The following is a 25,133-nucleotide window of genomic DNA, read 5'->3' as shown; positions in this document are numbered from 1 at the left end:
TAACTCTCTGATCCCCTTCTTGAGTTGCCTCCCCTCTGAATCCTGTTGTTCAACATATTCCAATCTAGCATTCAAGTTCATTGAGCCTGTAAAAGTGTTGTCACCAAACTCACCCATGACCTTTTTACTAATTCCAACATACCTTTTAGTCTTTAACTTCCTTTTCCCAAAGGGAAAGGCTGTAACTTGGCTGCCCACTCTTTCCATGCCCCCCTCATACCTTGGTTTTGTGATGTCCTCTTGCCAGGTTTTCCTTCTTAACCTCTCTGGCCCTACTCCCAGTCTCCTCAGGTTTCCACTTCATTATCTGTCTCAGGGATTTGCTGCCTTCTCACTACAGAATTGCCCTGGGTTTTTTCATCTATTTTGTACTATTTCTTTTTCTCTGTAAGTAGATGACTTGCAAATTTCCAGCCCAGAGCTCTCTCCTGAGTCTCAGGCCCATATTTTTAGGTGCTATAGTATATCTCACTTGCATAGTTCACAAGCTACCTTGCGAATTCTCTCAATTATCTGGCTCATGTCTACTAATTCCGGTCTCAGCTTCAGTGTAATTAATGGAAAATCTTTATGGACTAGACCTTGCCGCCTAGCTAGACTAGGTCACATATCCCTGATTTCATTTATATATTATAGCAAATATATAATATATAAATAAAATATATTATATATAGATAATAAATATACATAAATATATATAAATGTATACATATAAAATTTATATATACAAAAAATAAAATGTAATGGCATGTTACACCATTTATGAAAACTGCTGTAATTGTAAAGATGGCAGGGGTTTTGTTTGTGCTGCTCACTGTCTCTCCCGTAAAGGGCAGAGAGCTTGGCATATAGAAGAGGTGTGATATTTAAGTTAGAACATACTACTTCATAGAACGGCACATTCTTTGAGCACCTAATTACTTAGAAGGTTCTTTCAGTTGAGCTGTACCTTGTCACTTCTTTGTATTGGTTCTGATTTTATACTGTAGGCAAATACGGAACAATTCTTAGACTATCTTCAAGTGAATAAAGGAATGTGCTGCTCTGGCCTTCTAGTTTACATAGAGCATGGTGCCTTGAACTGAACACTCATGTAGGTGTGGTCTCGTCTCACCTCAGAGGAGGGCCATTGCTATACTCATCTGACAGCCTATCCCTGTAAGAGAGTAACTTGATTGCATCTGCTTTTCTCCCACTACAGATTCATGCTGATTCCCTCAGTTCTTTTTTAAGTACTCTTGTTTCCAAGGAGCATCTGCATGTGCATTTTTTTTTGGACACTGGGTCAGGATCATACATTTCTTCATAAACTCATCCAAGTCAATCTGAAACATCATGCCAGTTGCTAACATGGGAATAGAGCTTAATCTTAGCGTATTTGCTGGTCTACTCAATTTCATGACATCTATTAATTTATGAATAAACCTTACTAGCTGTGTAATCGTAGACAGGTCCTGATTTAATCACTTCAAGTCTATTCTTCACCTGTGAATGGGGCTGGTAATAAAATTGGAGTTACCACGAGGAATAAATGTTCGCAAAACACCCAGTATGGTTCTTAGGACATTGTATGTACTCAATATACTTAACTCTTCTTATTTATTCATATCACTGATACCAAAGTTGAACAGGGCAGATACAGGGCAGATGCCTGTGTCAGACCACTCAAAACCACTCTCCTAGGTTTATATATATTCATTAATAATGGTCTCATATAGGCCATTTCTATTATTCTGTCCACAAGGACAGATCAGAGAATTTTTAAAAATGCATTTCTCAAGTACACTGTCTCTGATATTTCCTAGGTTGATTTATTCACCTAACACTTCCCAACCCTCAAAAAAAAAATTTTAGTTTTCCAAATTTTTTCTTAGTAAACCATTTAAACAGCTTTTTCCCAAGACATGAATACCACCCTTATTTCTTTTTAAAATCTCAAAATACCTAAAAAAAATTTCTACCTGTTGAGTAAGAGCATATGAAGTAATTTATTGGTACCGGTTAATATCCATTATATACAGGTAGAAACCCTCAAAATTGTACAGAGAACCATTAAGAATATAGATAAAGACAGTTTTATAGACAAAACAACAACTGGAAAACAGTTTTAACATACACAACATATAATTATGAAAAAAAAAGTAGAACACAAATTGTTCTACCAAATAGATTCCAAGGTTATTAAAAGTCTGCTATGCAAACCTTAAGTTGAAAAACATGTTCAATGGGTGTTACATGGTTTAAAAAAATTAGGTATAATGTAAAAATTGTATTTTTTCCCTCACTGCAAATGGGAGAGCCAAGACAACTTTTTACCTCAAATCTATACATTTTGAAAAATAATTTATATGTCTAGCACAAAGAAAGAAAATTGAGAATGTTTACAGTTCTGTAAACTAAGCCTTTCATGAAATGCAAACTGTATCACTTTTAACAGTTAGAAATTGTGCAATCAGAAATAGACTGTTCCCTTTATAAAGGTACAATTGTACCTTCATTGACTTTATACCTGAGCACCAAAGCTTAAGTCTAAATGTCATCCTGGAAAGCTATTTTGAAAATGAGCAAGAAATCAAAACTAGCCTGTTATCATCTGGAGAATTAGGCACCAAGAAGGAGATTATCTCCTTAGAAATGCAACATCAACAATAGAGAAGATTCAATTAATTAAGCAGCTGGCAGATCTCTTTGTGAACGCAACAAAGGAAATCCACATAAGATGATCCTCCATAAAGTCCTTTGTCTTCTACCAGGAACTGTCGGAAAACCATTTCTGGCTGCTCCCGCTGCTTTACTATTGTCAGCTAGGAAAAAATAATAAGGCCGGTGGTTATAAACATTCTCTGAATGTGGCTCAATTTTATATGCCTATATTTCACCAAAATTATTTAACGTACATTGTGTGTGAGGCCTTGGAGGATGAGGGGAAAGTGCCCATTATCCAGAGTGGAGGGAGGCACTGACCCCAAAAGCATAAAAACCCAAGACATACAACACTAAGTGGCAACGATGAAACATAATCAAAGCACCATGGGAAAGGCTTCACAATGGTAATAATGATCACTTGAGCCTTAAAGGATAATGTAGGATTTCCTTAAGGATGGGGGTAGGGTGGGCTTAGAGAGCATTCCATAATGGGGTGCCATACACCATGTACCAAAGATAGACATGGCTAGCAAAATGAATTAATAGTCTTAAAGTCAGTGGAAAGTTAGGGACAAACCACCTCAAGGTTAGGGAAAACTACCTAAATGAGTCTGAGCTTTTGTAGGAATTGTGATCTAGTGAAAGTGCTTCAGGACAAAATGAGTTAACTGGTAGCACTATGAGATGAGGGAAACTCAACAGGAAGCAGCTGGAGGCATCGAGGTGGGAGGCGATCAGATTTGAACTACAGGGCAGTGAAGATGGAAAGGGAAGAGATTTGAGAGGTGCTACATGGGTAGAGCACGTGACCCTTGATCTCAGTGTCATGACTTCAAGCCCCACATTAGGCATGGAACCTACTGAAAAAAAAAAAAAAAGGAAGAAAAAGAAAGAAACAACTGAGAGGCTCTACAGAGGTGGACTGCACAGGGGACCCTTGTTCCCTGCACATAACAATGATCTAGGGCTGTGCAGTCCAGTACTGTAGCCACCAGCAACACGTGTTTATCAAACACTTGAAACATGGCTAGTCTGAATTGGGTTGTGCTGTAAATGTAAAATACACAATGGATTTCTAAGACTTTGAGAAAAAGAAAACGTAAAACTCACTAACTGCATATCCATGTGGAAATGCTATTTTGGATACACTGGGTTAATAATATATTACTAAAATGACTCTTCTACATTTCTAACATGACTACTAAGAAATTACATTTGCAGCTTGCATTATTGGACAATGCTGCCCTAGGGGAAGAGGTGCATGGGAAAAAAGCCCAGAAGGGGGCAGCCTTGGCATGAACACTTGGAGCCCTTCCTGGTCCTTACTCATTCACTCACTTCTGTTTTCAGGTAGTCAGAGATGACAATCTGAATGGTCAGAATTTGTTATCTACTGAGCTATGAGTGGAGTTAACGGAGCACACACACAAAACAAGGTCTCCCTGCCTGCTTCATGGCATCCCCTCACTTCCTCTCACCTAGTGAAACCACCAGAAAGGTCTGCAGTTACCGGCTGCAGGGAGAAAGGTACATTGCATTTCCGCCAGGAGGGACTGGCCCTCCCTACTTTTGCTTTAGTTATCAAGTAGAATGATACTGTCAACACAATTTGCTTTCTTTCCTTTATGCTCTTTTGGCCTGGCCCCTAAGCTGATAAGCTTTAAACCACCCCTGGCCTGATAAAAATACAACAGCTGCTGCCACCACGACAGCTCAGCGAACTTATGTGGATACGGACAGGTGTGGTGTCTTGGCTTTCAGGTGTCATTGCCAGGCACGGGGATGCCGCACTGGAACAGCAGTGTGGACGGGCACACCTCCACCCCAACACAGGGAAGCACAACTAACCTTCAACGGAAACTTCTCCAAAGGAGATTAAAACTTGCATCCTGGTGAGCCTGAAGCCAAGGCCATTTTCTTTTTACTGGTTATTACTGTCCCTGACAGGCAAGAGCAATGTGGGTCTGGCCTCAGTGAAACAGCCCAGGCTGACACTGGGCAGAATGAGACATTGTGAAGGGAAGGATTTGAGACTCTAATTTCTTTAGAATTTAATTTGTCTATGGGAATTAATGGGAGGAAGTCCATATTATACATATGCTGTTGCTGCCATTCACTTGGGTTATTTATTTTCATATGGTGCTCACTGTAAAACCTCCTTGGATGAAGGGTGTCTGGCTATCATCTGAGGTGGAAATAGAATAGGAAATGAATTTCACCTTAGGGAGAAACTTAGCTTTAAGGTAAAAAAAAAAACAAAAAACGCAAATACCCTGATTCAGGACACCTGGGTGGTTCTGTTGCTTAAACATCTGACTTTGACTCAAGTCATGATCTCGGGGTCCTGGGATGGAGCCCCACATTAGGCTCCCCTGCACAGCAGGGAGTCTGCTTCTACCTCCCCCTCTACCCTTCCCTCTGCTCATGCTGTTTCTCTCAAATAAATCAATAAATTCTTTAAAAAAATAATTCTGGCTCTACCATTTGAGTTTCTAGAGACAAAGTTGAACCTCCCACTACTAGTTCCAGAATGACACAGAAAGTATGGTGGAAGGTCTCAGGAAGCAGATTCATGGAAGTGGTGGCAAGCCATCTTAGTTGTCTTGACATGCTGGTGATCTTCTTAAGGAGTAAACCATACAACTAAGAGGAAAAAATGCTGGGATGGATTGGGGAATCCATATTTTATCAGCCCCCTTCCTTTACCTTTCTATAGGGGGGAAATAGCCTTGCAGAGTGAGAAGAGAATATTAAAATGATCGTTGCTGGTGTCCCTCCCAGCCTCATGTGTACCTTCTTCATGGAAGAACTGACTATCTCGTACTCAGTTTATATTCTCTAGGTCACAGTACCAGGCACCTTAAAGAATCATAGCACTTCAAGAGCCATTCTCATTTCTCATGGCCTGCCTCATAAGAAACAGATAAATAATGAGAGTGATTAGGATCACCCCAAAGAATGAGCTGAATGAGAAGAGAGCAGCAGACACAACTTAGGGGAATGCCAACTCTTCTTAAGGGGCAGATAAACGAAAAGAATCTAAAGAGAAAGTTCAGTTGAGAAAGAAGCATCATGAAAATATGACATTTTGAAAACTGACAGAAGAGAAAATTTGAGGAAAAAGGTAATATTCAATTTTGCAATTGCTGTAAAGGGATTGAGAATCAATTTCTTTAGCTGTTTGGCCACTTCAGATAGCTGGAGACATGGGAGTATAAGCAGTTAACAGATAGCTTTTTCAAGAAGCATGGTGATAAAATGCCCGGTACCTTGCTGGTACTTAATACAAATTTGTAGAATGAAATCAAAGAAAAGGGAAGCAGAATCTTGGAGAATCAGGAGCTTCAATAAAGGTAGATGTGAACAGCTTATAAACTGAAAGGAGCCAATGGGAAGGGACTAATCTAGAAAACACACGGGGAAGAAGAGAATGGCAAACACTGGGAACACAGAGAACTTGGAGCAGGGCAGGACTAGAATTTATCAGTGAGACATTAGATTTTGGTAGTCTTCCCAGATATCCTGTGATACCAATCTTTCTTTTTGTCCCCCACAAATGCAAGACCATGCAGACAATGATAAGGGGATTGTTTAAAATCTAATGAGCATAATCCAGAAGGCAGCAGGGCTTTCTGGATTTGATTTTGCTGTTCTTGACCCTTCCATTCCAGTTTTTTAATTCTCCTCTTCAATCTTGACTCTTTAAAAGAGATCTAATGACTCTATAAATGTGTTTTTATTTCCTTTGTGTGGTCTATTTTCCAAAAGTGAGGACCAAAGGTATAATGCTACGTGCATTGGATTAAGCACTGGGGGCTAGACTTCATCTGTCCTGATCCAGCTGTGAGACAGAAACCCAGAAACTTCCATATCTGTTAGATGGTGCTGGAGGGTGCTGAAAGGCAGCAGTGAGACCAGCTGTCTTCTAGAGTCCTTTCAACTCTAACCTCTATAGATTTTAGAGTTTCAAATTTGTGATACAGAAAGTACCCTGAAAAGGCCAAAGAAGTCTTAACAACAGATACATTTGCAAGTGGCACATAAGAAAATTTGATTTAAGTAGTCAAGCCAAAATTATTTAACATGGAACTGCTTGCATCTTATTCACATGTGTCCAAAGCTTATCGCAGATATTTTTATAATTAAAGCCAACATGACTTATTAAAGCTAACATGCACTATTCGAGCAGGTGGCAGAAAGCAGAGAGACAGGTTTTATTTTCCCTGGAAGGAGAGGCTCCTGAGCACAAGGATGGTCTCCATGGTTAGCCTCTTCTCTGCAAACGGGGCAGGTGGTGGGGATGCCGCTCCTGCAGCCGGGATGAAGGTCGACGGATCATCACTGCTCTGCACTCAATACCACTGGTTCTCATTTTTTGTTTCATGAAACCATAGATTTAATTACATGCCTCCAAGGCCTTCAGAGAGTGTCTTATGAAAAATGTTTTTACTGTGAGCCTTCTCTGCCATCTCTAGGTCCTACCCTAAAATTGAAGCCAAGTAGATGCCATGTGGTATGAGAAAAGTTCTAGAAATGTTCTGTGTTCACCCAGTCATCCTCGAGATTACAAAGCTCTGCATTAATTTGGTTTACCTCAGCACTGCCTAACGTTGATGTGTGCATGCATGAATATCTTTCACGGCTAAGGATGTTGACTTACATTAATATCATGTGTATATTTCAGGGAAAAATGACCCCTAAGTCCCTGACTGTTGCAGAGGCCTGCCTCCAGGTGAGTGTCCTATACCACTGCAGGGAGTAGTACAGTAATAAACCATCACCATTTGTACATCTCAAACTCCAGGAGACTCTCACCTTGAGCTTGAGAAGGAAGACAGGTGAGTAGCTGGGACTCAGTAACAAGGCATAATCTTCCCGAGTTATAGACAGTTTATATTCTTTTATTAAACTTGAAGGCTTGAAGGGCTTAGAAAGGCTAGGATAACAACCTTCTCAGAGATCAAAAATCTAAAGTTGTAAAAATAAAATTTTAAAGGTGTTCTGAATGATAGTTCTATATAACTAATTAATTTTAAACCCTGAAGGCAGTCATTTCATAGTCTGTTAATGATATCAACTGCTACTAAACCATAAAGAAGTTCTTGATTACTAAGTTAATAATTACTAAAATAACCCATGGGCAACCTGTGGTGATACCTATTTACTTTTTTTTTTTTTTTAATGTTTGCATCTGTTGAGTAGGTAGATATATTAGAGGTTAGTGTGAGTTTTCTACCAAAGATCATGTTATAAAAATACAGGACATGCATTTACAAAGTCTGTAATGAAATACAAATAAACACTTAAAGAAAGGGGGAAAAAATCTCATTCTTACCTTCATTGAATATGGCCTCTTTTGTTGGATAATACTCATTATCATTCTGAGTGTTTGAGAGTATGGGTTTCCAACTTCAGGCAGTGTTGTCTAAATTTAAGAAAACCAAAGGTAAAGTTTCAATGAAATTGATAGCATTTAGATAGAAGCTGCAATGAAATTATTAGAATGTTGAAGTTAGAAAATACCCTTCTACACCATATATTTGATTATTGGCTTAGTTCATTTACCTAAAAACCAAAAATGTGAAAATGCACTAAAAATTGTTCATTCTTATTGGGATACATTTCCACCAACTAACTCTCTATTGAAAATAAACATCCTTCTCTAGAATTTGGCACATGTACACCACTGGAAATGACACAACAGGTATATGTTTTATGCAAAGGATATCTTTGGATCATTCACCATGATGTTTAATCCCTTTGTAAGATGGCTACTTCAAGGCTTTGTCATGGGAGAAAAGCTGAACTTTATTCCTTCAGTGGTCCACTGCAGGACCATGAATCGTTACCATATTTAGAAAATGCCATCCAAATACCACTGTTTCAAAATTAAGACAAACCATCAAATGCTGATTTCTCAAGAGGAATATGGCCCCTGAGATACCCTTGAAATCCGGCTAATGGTTTATAAGAGATACCATCCCACTGCCCCTGGCCTCTGGGGGACATGAAGGATCTGGACTTCACTTCTTCCAATAAGACAAGAGTAAAATGCTTATGATTACTTCTCAAAAAAAAAAAAAAAAGGTATCAAGAGCTAATATATCATCTGTGACTTAGCCACTGAAAAGGCGAGGTAGAACATTTTACCACAAAGTCACAAGTCTCAGGAAAAGATCATGGCCAATATTTTTCACAGAAGTTTTGGAAAAAAAAAAAAAAAGGCAGAATATTCATTATTTATATTCACATTTTTGGTGGGTATTTTTTGACACTAAGGCAGATCTTTTTCTGCAACAAATAACATATACACTTCACATACATGTTTTGAAGTGCCAACTGTCTCTAAAATGAAAGTGACATTTGGTTTTTTCTTCTTCTTTTTTGAAGAAGGCTGAGAGGAGGCACATGATATAAGCACAAACCTACCAATCTGCTGCTTTGTGGCGATTTCATATGTAACATTCAATTCAGCAAATATGCATTTAACATTTACTCCAACAATACACTGTGACAGATAAGGAGGCTTCCTTAAATTTTATATAAACATTCTTGAGATTCATAGCTCTTTCCCTACTGAATTTTCATTTTTTTATTTTTTAAAAATTAATTCTAATTTTTAAATTTTTTTGTTTTTAATTTTTTATTTTTAATTCTAATTTTCTAATCATTCCTTAATTTTAACCTATGCAAACATCTTGCTATTTCTGAATCTTCATCTTAAAACTGTTTTCTTAATGGGATATGGACACCTTTAATTCTTTTAAAAATATTTTCTTAACATTCGTAATGGATATGCATCTCTCTAAACTGACCACCTACCTAACCTGGAATTTTGACCCTGTCCCTTCTTCCAAGATATTATGTCTCTAACTTCATAAGAGAAATTGGGGAATTCATCTTACCATCATACAAGTGAGGCCTTGGGGAACAAACTATCTGCTGAGTTCTACATGTGTGTTCATAAGAAATCCACCACCAAGCAGAGTAAGACAATAACCATCATAGTAACGATACTCATGCAAAAATGGTCTATAATTAATTTGCAATTAATGTCGATTTTTAAACAAATGATAATCGCTGGTTTTTCCTAAAGTACTTTTAAAAATAAAGTCATTTGTATTTATTTTATATCAAATCCACAATCTCTTTTGTAATGAGGAGAGTATATAACTTATTTATAACCAAGGGGTATATAACCTGTTTTCGTAAGATTATTATTTTGCAACCCATTAATCTGACACAGTCTTGGACTACAGCTGAACATGTATGGAAGATTTCTGCATTCCTTTGAATATTCAGTTCCACACCAGGAAGAGCAGCACAGAGTATGAGAACTGGATTCACTTTCCATCTCTGCTACTGACTACCCGAAAGAACTTGTCTCCAAACCTCAATTGATTCATCTATACAATGTTGACAACAATATCCATCTCATTGATTTGTTGTGACAGTTAAATGGGATGATGTGTTTAAAGTATTTAGAGCAATGATTAACACACAGTAAATGCTTTGGAAGTGCTGGGCAATCTCTTTTTAAAGTCTGTTTTGGTTGTCTCATAATACTTTATACAAATAACTTTATACCAGCTAATTGTTATTCATTAACACATAAAACTCTCTTTCTTATAAAGAACTACATCCTTTATTGTTTTTTCTACTTTGTAATATGTGGTTGCACATGAACACAAAACATTTAAGAATTTGTACATTACCACAAAAACAATGAAAAAAAATACTCACCATATCTGTGTTGATATGCGCAAAAGATGGCACATTAAATATTCCTTGGATCAGTTCTGGAGGGCTACTAACTCCTAACCATAAGAACATGTTGAGACCATTAGCCAATAAGAATATTCCTTCTTCTGAAAGACGGGACTCAGAGCAACGAATAGCAGTGGGTAGGGCTGTACTTTTGACATCTAACGTGTGCTGTGCAGGCAAAGGCAGGAGAGTTAGGAAGTTTGCCATCCTTCCTGTCCCTTCTTCCTCTCTCCCCCTTTTCCTATCACCTCCCTCCTCCCTTCTTTCCTTCTAATGAGTATTTAATGAATGGCTACTATGTGCTAGGCATTATTCTAGTCATTAGACAGTAACTATTCAAGCACACTAATCATTTTTTGTAAGGAGTAAGAGGCAACAAATAAAGTAAGTAAAATACATTGAATTTTAAATGGTGTCAAGTGCTATGAAGAAGAGAAGCAGGAAAGTGGAATAGGGCATGTCAGTGCTGGTAGTACAACTTGAAATAAGGTAGTCTAAGAAGGCTAGTTGGGAAGGTAATTTTGCCCAAAGAGATGAGAGACAGGGCCATGGGGATATCTGTGGAAGAGCATTCAGGATGGAGGAAATAGTTGGTGCAAAGATCCTAAGGCAAGAGTCTGTTTCAGATGTTTCAGGATCAGCAAGGAGGCCAGGGTGCCTGGAGTAGAGTGAGGAAGTGGACGAGGTCAGACAGAAAAGAAGAGAGGTTAGTACAGATGGCACTGGGCCAAGGCAGTAGGAAATTTGGTGTTTCCTGAAATGGAAAATCCTAGAGTGTTCTGAGTAGTGTAGGGACATGAGCTCATAATTATTTTAACAGGACCACTCTAACTTTTATGCCAAACACAGACCAGAGAAGCAAATGTGCAAGCCTCAAGGGTTGTTAAGAGGGTCCTGCCATAGTCCACGGGAGAGATGATTATGCTCAAATCTGAGCTGTGACAGATAAGGAGGAGAGAAAGTGGTCAGGACCCAGATATTCTTGGAAAGGAGAGCTGGCATGTTTACTGGTGGATGAAATGTGATGGATAAGAGAACAAGCTTTGGCCTAAAGAACTAGCAAGAGAGAATAGAGGTAAATGGGGATAGAGAAGATTGCAGGAGAGCAGGTGTGGAGAGGAGCTCAGGGCTCAGTTTAAGATGCCCATTACACATCCACAGAGGGATGCTCAGTAGGCTACAGGATAGACACATCTAGAGTTCCGGACAGTGGTCCGGCTGAAGATACAAATGTGGGAATCAGTATATAAATGGATCTGAAAGGAGAGATGAGCCCCCAACAGGGTTGAGCGCAGATTGACAAGAGAAGCTTCCCAAGGACTGAACCCCAGGGGTACTCTGACAAGAAGAAGAGGATAAGCTAGCAAAGGCAGCAGGAGAAGTGGCCAGGGAAGCAAAGAAACCAGAAGTCAAGTGAAGAAGGTGCTCCTAGAGAGAGAAATAAACTGTGTCATATGCTGTTGATGGTAAGAGGAGGACCGAGAACTGCCCTTTGGATTTAGCAGCATGCTGGCCACTGGTGACCTTGGCAAGAGGATTTTAGTGGAGTGGTGGTGCTCTTATCCCATAAAGTTCTAGTTTGTCTGCCATATAGATTCTTGCTAATTCATTTTTATCTGAAAACCAATCATTTTATAAGAATTCTAGTGTTCATAGTGATCGAAAGAATTAATAGCTTTTAATTTCCAACCTAATTTAACTCTAATACTGACTGAACTGTTCCTGAGAGCCAGAGTATGACTTTCAATATAGGGATTAGAAATAAGTCACCAGCCTTCCCCTCTTTTATCCCTCAATTGTAACTTGAACTTGTTAGGACTTAGGGGAAAAGAGCTTAGTTGCAGAGCACAGGGGCATACAAGACATTAAGGACTGACTTCAAATAAATGAAATACATGCGAAGTAAATTCTCCAAGGCAAGGGCAAGTGAAGTTGGCCTCTTGTACAGGGTAGACAGCCTCAAATATATCTGATTTGTAAATCCTTGGTCGTATTTAGTCAAGGCGAATCATAGCCATTCTAGTTAAATGCGGTGACTTTTAGACATTCATACATTGTACAGAAACAAATACATGTGTGCACATAAGATCCCATACACACATGTATCCATTGCCTTTGATGCTATAAGGTAGATTTCTTGAGCAACTGAAGGTTGGCTGGCTCCAATTTGGTTACTAACTCTTCAATCTGCCAATTTGGGCATGAGGAAAGAAAAGCAATTATCTGAGCAATTCACTGGAATGGGAACACCCCAAACTCCCACCATCAACATCACCATACCAAACACTTGTTGATGCAAAATACTTGCTTAAAGAGCCTCTGCTCTCAGTCCCACATGACACATTCTAAAGTCATTGGTGACTTTAAATTTCTTAAGAACAAAATGTTCCAGATAGAACATGTGGAAAAAGACAAAATATGACTCCCTTCCAGACTCCTCTAGAAAATGCACCACTGCCTTGTACTCACTATTGGCAGAAGCTGTGGGTAGAAGAAAAGCTGAGAGTCGGCCACACCCATGGTCATGACTAGCTGTCTCTGGTACGCCCGCTCATCTGTTGAGATCTCTGGTCTGCTAAGCAGCACACAGTTTTTTAACAAACAATTCATGTACACTGGTAATATTTTCATGGAATCTGGTAAAATAAGCTGAAAGAAGAAAGACATTTGTTTCAGACGCTTGACTTTTATGAGAAAGAACCCCTGAGCTTTACCTCTAAGACAAAAACATCATTTGTTTTTGAGGTAATTGTGAGTATTAAACGAGAACACATACAAGCACAGAGAGCCCAGAAATTGACACCCATGAGGTATTCAAACAACGGCAGTTAGTCTTCTCTAGGTGCTTCGGCAGAACACAATTCCGTCTCTGCCTCTTAACAGGTGGGTGACCCTGGGCAAACCACTCTCTCTTGTCCTACGTTTTCTCATTTAAAACTGGAACAGCCCATCTCCTGCATGATCATGGAATTGTTAGGAGGATTAAATGATTATTAATCTGTGAAGCACTTTTAAGGGTACCTAGCACACAGTATTACACACGTTTATTAATAAATGATTTCCTGGGGCACCTGGGTGGCTCAGTTGTTAAGCATCTGCCTTTGGCTCAGGTCATGATCCCAGGGTCCTGGGATCAAGCCCCATATCAGCCTCCCTGCTCAGTGGGAGGCTGGCTTCTCTCTCTCGAACTCCCCCTGTTTGTGTTCCCTCGCTCACTATCTTGTCAAATAAATAAATAAAATCTTTCACAAGATTTTTAATCTTTAAAAAGATCCTAATCTGTGTTACCAATCTCTACCTCTTGAGTTCAAGAAGAGTGTCTTTTTCCACTGTCCATGAGGTATCTCTTCCTTTACGTGCTTCATGTACCTCAAACGCACACAGTTAGCCATAAACTCATCAAACACATATTAAATGCCACCGTGTCATAGGTTCTGTGCAAAGTGTCAATGATAGGTGAGGGGAATAAGGGACAGTCGATGTCCCAAGATGCCAAAGTCCATCAGAGATGGCAGACACATGAATCAATAAAACATAATAAGGAGGTTGTGACACTATAGATATAAACTAAAAAAGGAAACGCTTCCTGGATTTAGGTGTGTCACTACTGAATGGTAACAGGCAAAATCAAACTCCTACAGTTCCAAAAACAAACTGTATTATCATGCTACAAATAACAACACAATGCAGCACTTCTGGATATCTGGTCTACGAATTCATGATTGTTTTCTTAGTGTTCTCACTTAATGAGGAAAAAGGATATATGCTTCCTAGCCTCCACACTGAAAAGAAACTTTCCCTCAAGGATCTTTAGGATTTATTCCTCCATTTAAATCATTTCATATTGCAAGTTTCTTCTCATGGTCTACTAAGTAAAGAATGTGCAAGACAGTTTTCTAACTGGTTCAGGCATATTTCAGGACAATTCTATTTTGTGGTTTATTTCCCCTCTCCTTCTATAATCCCCTTTCAGAGAATCAAAGACAGTCAAATGCATGTATCCTCATCAGAGTAGAATACTCTGCTTTTTCTCCTCTAGCATAAAACGTTTTTATTTGACAACATATGCTTCTGCATTACTTTTTCAACCAAGGAAAAATAAGATCAAAAGATGTAAGAACTATATCATAATCCGATTCCAGAGCCATGTGGTCTTAATGCTGTTTCTGGGCCAGTTACCAGTTAGGCGTCTTACATATTATGAATGAAGAACATTCTTAGATTCTCATACTGAAGCATGTACACACAGTTTTTCAAATATTATCTTGTAATTTCACTGGTTGCTTCTCATTAACCAGGTTACATTAAGGCAGTTTAGAAAATATGTTGTCCTAAATGCCACCAAGGGGTGAGCCTCCTGACCTATAATGACCCTACAAGACTAAAAGTCCAATCAGAGGAGATTGGATGAGAGGCGGCAGACGGAAGAAAACAGAGGATGTAAATAAGGAGAAAAACTGACAATGAAGAAGAAAAATGGAGTTAGGGTGAAAAAAACCAAGGAGACATTCTTTGCCCATGTTTTTGTGGTGGGGAAGAAAATGTAGCAACAGATGGACCCTATAAACCTTTCCCCACCTCCTTGGATCTCCTCCATGAGTAACAATCATTCTTGGGGATAAAAGGTACAGGTGAGGAAGGTGTATAAATTTACATGAGTCCAGTTTGATTGAATTTAGAGAATTTTTCTCTGAGTTTTGAAATGACAGAACGGCAGTGACTTAAAAAAACAATTACTTTGCAGTTAAGTGCATTTGACTTGCCTTTTGAAGTCACTGTACTCCCATACGATGTAATACATTTAAGTTCGGAAGAGTGAGTTACTAGATTCAATAAAAAAAAATCTACCTTGCTCATGTAAGCTTAACAAATTGATTTCATGTTGTTTGCAGTTTTAGGTCTTAACCCAGCATCAAAATATGACCTCCACAAGAGATGCCTCCTAAATTTTGTATCCTAAATGCCTCACTTGCTTCAAGCTAGTCCTGGCCCTGGGAGTCAGTAAAAGCAGATCTTCTGAGGTCCAGTGTCATATAATCCAAGTATATAGCAACTTAAGTCCTACTTAGATCAAGGAAACTTTGGGCTCTACAGTAAAAGAGGAAATTCCTTTAGGAATTATAGGTATTATTTCTTAAAAGTGAATGATGATGGGCGCCTGGGTGGCTCAGTAGGTTAAAGCCTCTGCCTTCGGCTCAGGTCATGATCTCAGGGTCCTGGGATCAAGCCCTGCATCAGGCTCTCTGCTTGGCGGGGAGCCTGCTTCCCCTTGTCTCTGTCTGCCTCTCTGCCTATTTGTGATCTCTGTCAAATAAATAAATAAAATCTTAAAAAAAAAAAGTGAACGATGAGAGGGCAGCACATCTGAAGTTATATTCTCTGAAGACAACTCCAGGTTCAAACATTTCATGTGTCTAAGTAATGGTATATTTTAATATACTACTGTCACTAAGTCTTATGTGCCCTACATTTTCCCCACTCCATGCTGGATAATCACAAGGTATCTAAATTATGTCATTTCTTAAAGCGCATCAATGGTTGAAATGCACACTTGAAATGTGTTCGTGGAGAAAGTAAAATCTCATCATATGAACAGGAATAATATCTATCAACTTTTTCAGAGAAAATGTGGCATCATCATGTTTTTCCTCCAGAAATAATTAAACTGCATAACCAGATGATCTAGTAGTAGAGACAAAGCTTTTAACTTTTAAACCAGAAGGAACGAACAGATTTTATTTCTTTCCTTAAATAGGCAACAGATTTGTTTTTAACTTAAGGTCTTTGAATCCAATTGCTTTAACGTTAGCAAATAAACTTTCTGAGAGGACACTAACTGTACCTGCTCTCCTTCAACCTCCTTCTGAAGTATGAGATACTCCAGACACAGAATAATGTTTCCAGAGCTCTAAAACAGACAGTAAAACTGGGGTATAAAATGCTCGTGGTTGGACTTGATCCAGGTGCACCTGATGGGCTTTGTATAAATTAAACAAATACACTGTGAAATCATACTTATATTGGAATTCGGTTACTGAAGTGTCACATCTTCTGGCTAATAAAGAGGACAGACACTCACACAGAGATTCAAGAGCTGCTTATGTGATTTTCAACACAGGAGACGGAAGAATCAGTGGCTAATTTAATCAGAACAGCGGAGAAAGGAATTTTTGTGAAAAGTCCAAGCTAATAACTGCATTTCATTTTCCTTTACCCAGATTATGAAATTTGGTCCCCTGATTTTATCTGCATTATCTCTGCTGCTAAAGGCTTTTTAAAAAAAGATTTTATTTACTTATTTGAGAGACAGAAAGCTCAAGCAATTGTATGTGCAGGGGTGGGGAGGCAGAGGGAGAGGGAGAAGCAAACTCCCTGCTGAGCAGGGAGTCCAATGCAAGGCTTGATCCCAGGACCCTGAGATCATGACTTGAGCCAAAGGTAGGCTCTCAACCAAGTGAACCACCCAGGTACCCAAGGCTTATTTCTGAGTGGGGTTTCAGACATCCTCACAGCACCCACTAACTTTTGACAATGAATTAGCCAGAAAAATTTCCCATCTGTTGCTGTTTTCCCTTTCAACCCAAATTCTATATTCAGATATTCAATACAAAACTAGGAAAAGTTGCATCTAGCTTTGACTGACATAGGGAAAAATGTGAATAAGAGAACAGATATAAAAATAAATGTGAACATGAGGTTCTACTTTTTCTTTTACCCAAGAGAGTCTAAATGAGATTTATTTAAAGAAGGATCTAAAATTTTCAACTTAGTAGATGATACACAGAAACATTTCCTTCAAAATCCATTATACCTATTAACTTCTAAATATAAAGAATTCCAATATTTAGAAATTATATTTATGTTTATAAAATATAAAGAAATCATTCTTGCCATTGGTGCTCTTATCAACTGTGATTATTAATGTGCCTGAAAAGATACTTAAGCACACACAATTTTCAACCATATACTCATCTTTATAAGCAAAAGAGAATTCCATTTATATTATGACATTTCTTACATATAACATTCTGTTATTTATACATAATGTAGTGACTGCCAACCCAATGTGCACACACATTTTTTTGGTTCAAGCATCTTGTAAAGCCACTAAGTTTTTTAATGTCGGCTGTAAAAAGACCATAGCCTCCCCAAATGGCATTCTCAATCTTGGTTGTATAGCTTATTATGCATAGCATCTAAGTGATTAGAACATCATAAGCCTTCCATAGCCAAATGCTGAAAGAATGCACATTTAGTATCACTTGTAACGCTTTAGGATCTAACTAGAATAGGTGGCTCACCTGGCTTGCTGCAGATGGACTTGCACAATTCTTTCGGTAGCATGCCAACATATGGGCAGTCTGATTAACCAGGATTTCCCGGATAACCTTCAAGGGCTGGTGCAGAACTGCTTTAAATGCTAGTTGCACAAAACAATGAAAATGGCATCAAAGCCGTAGCTCAGAAATCAATCCCTTCAAATGATAATAGTAATAAACAACAAATTGCTATTATCTTCAGACCACCCAGCAAGGAGTAACAGTGTTAAAATGTTACAGTCATTTTTTAATGTTCTCCATTTTACTAAGTATGCCAACATACCCAATGGAAACAATGGCCTACCTCTAACAAAAGACAGGTAATTGGTCCATATTTTTCCACAGAATATTATAAACAGACTCTACACACAGAGAAAGGAAAGACCAATATGCCATCTTCTGGTGTTCTGAATTCCTATGGGCTGGATTACTCTTTCCTCTAAACCTATAGAATCTCAAATGGGGGTTGTGGAGGGGAGAAGGAACCAAAGAAAATTCCAACTCTGGCCCCTCCCATTTCATAATTATCAGGGTATGGATAGGCAAATTCAGCTCAACATTAGGGAGAGTCCCTTTCCATTATCCCCAAGTGCTAGAGGGCATCCTCGCATACCATAATGACAATCTAGGTATTACCTTCCTAAATTTCAACTCAGAGCCCACCCCCACCCCACGAAAGAAACTTTGAATAAAACTGTATAGAGTGGGCCTGAATTGAGTGATCTCATTCTTAATCTGGAATTAGAGATGCTGACTATTGTCCCTGGCACTCTGCTTTTATAAATTCTGAATCTGCCCACCAAAAGGCTGTGCTACCACAGTAGTTGACAGTTACTAATTCAATTAACCAACAAGTCTTGACTGACTTACTAGGCAAGACACACAGCACTACAGGATTAGCAGAGTGTTACCTGACTTGGCGAAGAAGTTGATAAGAGCATCTGTCTCACAGCTCTTATAGAGATCAGCCAACTGGGAGCTACAGTTCAAGCTCAGATTGTGAATCCGAAGTCTTCTCTGACCTCCAATGGTTGTGTAAAGCACAGCACACTGCAGAGGCAATATCAAGGACACATGTTTTTCTGATCAACATGTCCACCCAAGCTAGCATGATCTTATTTACACTTAGAGAACAGTGTGTACAGCTCAAGGACCTCTAAATTCTTCCACAGATCTTTTTTTATTATTGCTAATGGCTGAACAGTAACAAATAAGGGAGGTATAATGATAATTCATACATTGGGTTTCTATGTAACTCTCCACTGGGTTAAATTTAAATTTTAGTCAGGCTTTCACACATAAGTACCTATTTGCATCTACTGCTACTCTACTTTCACATATCTCAGATTTCAGTACCAGGGATTCAGGTCCAGAAGCAAGACTTTCATGTTGATGATTATAGCCCTATTCAAGCCTCACTTCCCTTAAAAACATGCAGCTAACTTTGATGATGTACTTAAGTCTCACACTGATGATATACACATTTCAAGAATGCAAACAAGTATACACTTCTTCAAATTTCTGTGATCAAAAAATAAACATTATTAGAGTTCTTCCTCAACTTACTTCCAACCCCTCTCCATTCTTTAAGGGTGATGCTAGTATCTGAAAACTATGCCCATTAGATATAGTTGTTCTTATTTTAATTCAAGACCTCCATGGTGTCTATGTAAATTTATTTACTAAAAAACCAAATTCTATTTATATTTGCATGTAACATAAGAATGCACTTAACATGGTATCTACCATATGGTAGAAATGCAACAAATGAATGCATGGGTGCTAAAGCCTAAAAGAAATGAATATGGCTGGCAGTCAGTTTGCTAATGCCTACCACACTGGTCACAGTTTGCTGGGCTCTCACGTCATGACATATGATTGTGACTTCATACAAATAGCATGTGTAAATGAGGGTGTAGAGACTACACAACTGAGTGCTGTAATCTAATCACTTTTGCCTTGGGAAAAACAGAGTTGAATTTCTTTACAGAGAGATGACTCAGTTGATGGTATTTTAGTCTCCCCACTGACTGCTGTCAGTAACAAACTAAAACACCAAAAATGGGAATATGTTTTGAATCACCTGGATTAAGGCTCCACTGTCTTCAGCAAGTTTGTCATCATGCTTGAACTCCACAGTCACTGCCTTGTCACAATCAATGGCCGCCATTTCTACATCAGTGGTGTTGTTCATAAAAATTCCACCAAAGAAATCAGTGGCTCTGAAACCTAATGATGAGGAAAAAGGGAAATTTTCTTCCTGGTCCATTATTAATTTGAAGAGAAAACAATCACACAGCAGAGACCTGAAAAACAGTATAACTGAAAATTACCTGTGCTGGTACGAATCCTCATAATAGCATCGAATCCTATTTTCTTTTCAATATCATTTCTGAGATCATTCAAAAATTGTTGGCTATCCATGTGCATCTAAAAAATAAAGTAGGATCAGTGTCCACCAGATGGCAGTAAAATACTTAAAATAATTCTTATTTTTAAAAATCTTGATTAAAACCCACTTTATCCAGACATCTTAGAAAGGATTCTTAAAGCTTTTTCAATTTTACTTCATTTGCTATCTTTGGTTTTACCAAATCCCTTAGGTAGTTTACAATATAAATATGTAGCTAGGTGATTAAAAATAATTTTACTGATACTAAAGAAAAATAGATGATTAACATTTGTCATTTATGTGGGGAAACACTCATTCGCACTCCATGTTGCCATGTATAGGTACGTAAGTCAGAGGCACTCCCCTAACCCCTTCCTCTCAGGTGAGAGCAGGTGACTTATCTGATTAGTAAGTCTGAGTAAAGGAATTGTGTAGGCCTAGCTTACTCTATTCTGGACCTTCTTTCTGGGGAGGCAGCCTGCCTATAGGAGGCACACATTTTTGCCCCTCAATATGTTAAGTTTTAAAGGTACAGTTGTCCACAAGGAAGCTTGTAACTGTGCCTACCCTGGGCCTTGCTTTAATTAAGTTGCACTGAAAGGTAAAGCATTAGCAAGCCCACTTGCCACAGACCTGAGTCTGTGTGCTCCTCACATTTTTACTATCTCGTGACTCTGTCTCTTAATTGAGGCTTGGAAGAGAGGGGTATCATGAATTGACCCCCCAAATCCCAGCAATTTAAAACAAATACGTAGTCACTTTTAAAAACAGTATCTTAAATATATTTAAAATACTAAAATTTTATATAGAATATACTTTTCCCCATCAATGAAGCTTACATTGAAATTCACCTCTGAGGATAAATGAGCTCAATCTGTTGTCAAACACTAAGGGAGTGGGAAAGCAATTGCTTAATCACATATACATCATCTCCATTGGTTCTAGCATTTACAATTTGTCAGTTGCCCACAAGGGGGCATAGGTTTCTTAACCAATGATTGAAGCGCCTAAAGTCAAACAGCAGTAGAAAACCTGAGGTGAACAAGTTGCTGGCTTTTACCTGGAAATTGTTGTATTTGTAAAGGGTTCCTCCGGTGAGCTGAGGCACGAGACCCAAAGAGGCCACATCCACATACTGGCTGGGAAAGAGGAAGAGGGTCACACAGCATCCGTGAGCCACACAGTCTTTGGCCAGAGAGTCGTAGACATTGGTTTGGGGCTGGAAAAGTATCTTGAAGAAAAAGATGCACAAAGGGAAAAAGAAAACCACAAAATGTTTTTGGTTTCAATTTTTAATTTCTATTGAATTCTTTTAAAATGAAAGAGAAATTGTTTCCAGTTAAGTGAACTGGCCTGAAGGAATGAATTATGGTCATCATTAGAGCAGCAGCCGTTCACTGAGCACTCACAGTGTGCTGGGCTCCTGCTGTATGAAACATGTGTGTGCAGGCAATGTTATCTGATCCTCCAACAATGCTAATGAGACGGACACTCCTGTCTTACCTTTATAGACCTACACGGGGCAATTTGTCTGTTGTCATGTGGTTAGTATGCCTACATCATGGTCTTAACCTTCCCACTGACCTGAACCCCCCAGCAACAGCTATACTTCAGAGGATTTGAGCAAAGCACACTCTGAGCACTGGGTACCTCTACTTCCTGTCTCAGCGATGTTGTTATATGGTGCAGTCTACATTTTCCTTCTACCTTTATCTTCTTCCCACATCTCCTCCCATTTCTCCCATTTCTATAACAGTCTTATCACCTAGTCTCTTACACAGATCACACATGAAAAAAGTTTGAGGCCTTATTTTATTTTAGGAATATTTCAGAAATTAGCTTTTCTAAGAATATAAATTTTCTTAAATTATGTGCAATTCAAAATATTCCTATGATATACAATGTCCTGGATTTATGCATTACATTTAGCAACTCTCCCTTTCTTACACAAAGGACACCTTCACTCTTTCATTACTGCCCTTTAAAAACTGACACAGAGACACTTCAAAGAGCCATTGTTTACAAATACCTTCTCTTTGTCTGTATTAATCAGCTTTTTGTCATCTCTGTTTTTGAGCTTCCCTGGTGCTTCTGCAGTCGGCAAGGAGGAATGGAAGATGAACAGCTTCCCGGGACAGTCTGCTGCCTGAAAGAAAAAAAAATTGATAGAAAATATCTTGGGTGGAGAAGTTTTACTTTAAGGGAATCAGAAAATAAATCAAATTAATTTTATTATTATTAATATTTAATAAATATTAATATTTAATAAATTAAAATATAGGTATTTTCTATGAGCCAAGCAGTATAATTTAATCCTCTTAATAACTTTTGTGTCCTTGGGCAAGTACTATTCTCTCCATTTTATAGACTGGGAAACTGAGGCTTAGATTTGCCCGAAGTCATACAAGTTGTAAATGAAACAATCAATATTTGAACGTAGGTCCCTATACCATGATGCTTTGAAAAACTAGTAAGAGGATGTATTACAGGGAAAATACTTTCTTGTTTAGCCTACAGAACCCTCTTTCAGGACCAAGTGAATCCCATGATGCAGAAGTAAACAGAAGTCTGAGAATCGTGGTGCAACAGAAGCTCCTCTGAAAACTTTAGTAAACATAAATTATACCAAACATGGTATTTCAAGGAAGAATGCACAAGAATGTAGCAGTGCTAGCACACCTGGGTGGCTCAGTGGGTTAAGCCTCTGCCTTCAGCTCGGGTCATGATCTCAGGGTCCTGGGATCAAGCCCTGCATTGGGCTCCCCGCTGAGAGGAGAGCCTGTCTCTCTGCCTGTCTCTCTGCCTACTTGTGATCTCTGTCAAATAAATAAATAGAATCTTAAAAAAAAAATAAAATGTAGTAGTGTTGTGGAGACAATAGACACACGACGCCAGTTATCAGGCAAGATGACAAAAGGAAAAATACATGATCGAGATTATATATCTGTAGTCCCTAGGAAGCAATAAAAAGATGACTTAGGCTCCACAAAAGTCTATCCAGCATTAAAAATATATAAAATCGTATTTAAGGACCTAAGAAGTAATCTACCAAGCAAAATTTACTGAAATTAAATGATTCAGTATATTGAGCCCTGCAATCCCACCTTTCTCCAAACGATCCCGGCGTACTGCGGCCAGAGCACTCCCTTCACTAAAGGTAACTGCTTGGATCGTGCACGGGGCATTTCTCCTTAAGAATCCTGGAGACTTTCTACTACATGATAAAGTCCGTATTCCTTGTGGGAGCAGTGAGGGTAACAATGAGATGAGTTGCTGCCAACAGTCGCTGTGTGCAGCTCCATGCCAGGTCCTTCACACACATTACTTATTTAATACAACCTCATGGAGAAGATAACGTTATCTGCATTTTAAGGTTCGGAAAACTGAGGCTCATCCAGTTTGCCTCAAGTCACAGAGTCAGTGACCCTCTGGCCCTTCAAGGTCCCCTGGAGTTCGAAGACTATCTCTCCAGTTGAATCTCCACCATTTCCTAACCCCTGCCATCCTTTGCATTGGAAGTTTCCACCCTACAAGCTTTGCTTTCCTGGAATACATCACGTATTTTACACACCTCCATATCTTTACACATTTTGTTCCTTTACCCTGGAATCCGTTTCTCCCTCTGCTTGGTCTGGAGCTGTTGTTCGCAAAGACTGGTTTAGTGGCACACTTTGGTGTGCCCGGGTCAGTTGGTAAGAGGCGTTTAAAGTTATCTGCTACGACTATTAAGGTACGTGGGCTTGTGAATAACATTAAAGAACAAATGGAGAGGCGCATCTGGGTGGCTCAGTCCTTAAGCGTCTCCCTTTGGCTCAGGTCATGATCCCAGGGTACTGGGATTGAGCCCTGTGTCAGGCTCCCTGCTCAGCGGGAACCCTGCTTCTACCTCTCCCTCTCCCCCTGCTTGTGTTCCCTCTCTCGTTATCTCTCTGTCAAATAAATAAATAAATAAATAAATAAAATCTAAAAAAAAAAAAAACAACCAAACACAAATGGAGAGAATTCCAGGTTAGCCTTATCCTAATGTGTCTCCCTAAGTGACATTGGGGAGGGGCGCATAACCTGTGCCCTGTCTCATCTTTGTTGTGGTCAGCAGTGAGCAGTGATCTTACTGCTGCACTAGCCTTCCACCAAAAATTACTGATATAGCCTAAGTAAGAAAGAAGGCAAGGATGAGTGAAGAAGCACAGGAAACACTGTGGTTCTTGCACTTTCCTGTGCAAACACTGCACAGGGAAAAGACACTATCAACACTTGGGCCAATTAAGACACATGAGTTCCTATGATTAAATCTGAGTAAAATTTATAGTAATACTGATAATGACATGTTAATAATTTTGAAATTCTATGACTGACTTTTTATTTCTATCACATTCATCATTATAAAAGTACTTTATTTTAATTTGAGTAGCGGAAAAGGTATGGAATCTTTTTTAAAAGTCCATCTTCTCCCCAACTTTTCTTGCCTGGCCTACCCCATTCCCCTAAATAATTCACTGTCAACCCATCCAGATATTCATTCACCTTCATCCACCTAGATATTCTCTGCTCATTCAAGTACGGTTATTGTATACCACAGTACCTAAGAGAATGGGTCCTAATTTCTATCTGCATGGATAAGAGTCCAAGCCATTTCTTAGCTGAATGATACTGGGCAAATTATTTAACTTCTCTAAGCTTTAGTTACCTAATACGTGACACAGGAAAAACAGCAGCTACATGAAAATATTGTTGAGAGAATTCAATGAACCAGTATATGGTGTTAATCATAAAAAAACATATACGATTGCCTTGTTACTATTAACCATGGAGCAAAACTCTAAAGGAAAAATTCAGGACCTATTGGAAAAATAAAGTTCACTATTGAGAAAAACAAAATAGTCATATTTCTTTCTAATTCATTAGCCAATTAAAATGGCACAATTTTAGATTTATAATTTCATTAGTCATATACTTATAAAACCTTTTGTAAGAAGCAATAAAAGAAAAAGCTCCTAGGGCACTCTATG

At 38.7% G+C, this 25,133-nt stretch overlaps 1 protein-coding gene across 4 annotated transcripts in view; it reads right to left on the bottom strand.

Moving 5' to 3' along the window:
- Positions 1–1,969: 1,969 nt before the first annotated feature.
- Positions 1,970–25,133, bottom strand: part of SEC24D (SEC24 homolog D, COPII coat complex component) — a 103,426-nt gene continuing 80,262 nt past the window's right edge. For all 4 annotated transcript variants that reach the window (XM_032858748.1, XM_032858747.1, XM_032858749.1 and 1 more), the window contains exons 14-23: positions 22,154–22,270; positions 21,185–21,355; positions 20,066–20,162; positions 19,816–19,961; positions 18,644–18,782; positions 17,715–17,833; positions 12,883–13,062; positions 10,390–10,581; positions 7,982–8,071; positions 1,970–2,804 (exon numbers count right to left, since the gene is read on the bottom strand). In XM_032858748.1, the coding sequence (XP_032714639.1) occupies positions 2,664–2,804; positions 7,982–8,071; positions 10,390–10,581; positions 12,883–13,062; positions 17,715–17,833; positions 18,644–18,782; positions 19,816–19,961; positions 20,066–20,162; positions 21,185–21,355; positions 22,154–22,270 (1,392 nt within the window). In that variant the 3' untranslated portion in view covers positions 1,970–2,663. The remainder of the gene's footprint in view (positions 2,805–7,981; positions 8,072–10,389; positions 10,582–12,882; positions 13,063–17,714; positions 17,834–18,643; positions 18,783–19,815; positions 19,962–20,065; positions 20,163–21,184; positions 21,356–22,153; positions 22,271–25,133) is intronic.

This window comes from Lontra canadensis, unplaced genomic scaffold (assembly GCF_010015895.1).
Source record: "Lontra canadensis isolate GAN:19392208 unplaced genomic scaffold, GSC_riverotter_1.0 scaffold1, whole genome shotgun sequence".
In the NCBI taxonomy this organism is placed as follows: domain Eukaryota; kingdom Metazoa; phylum Chordata; class Mammalia; order Carnivora; family Mustelidae; genus Lontra; species Lontra canadensis.
The sequence above is the reverse complement of the archived record's forward strand: the minus strand, read 5'-3'. Positions and strand labels throughout refer to the sequence as shown.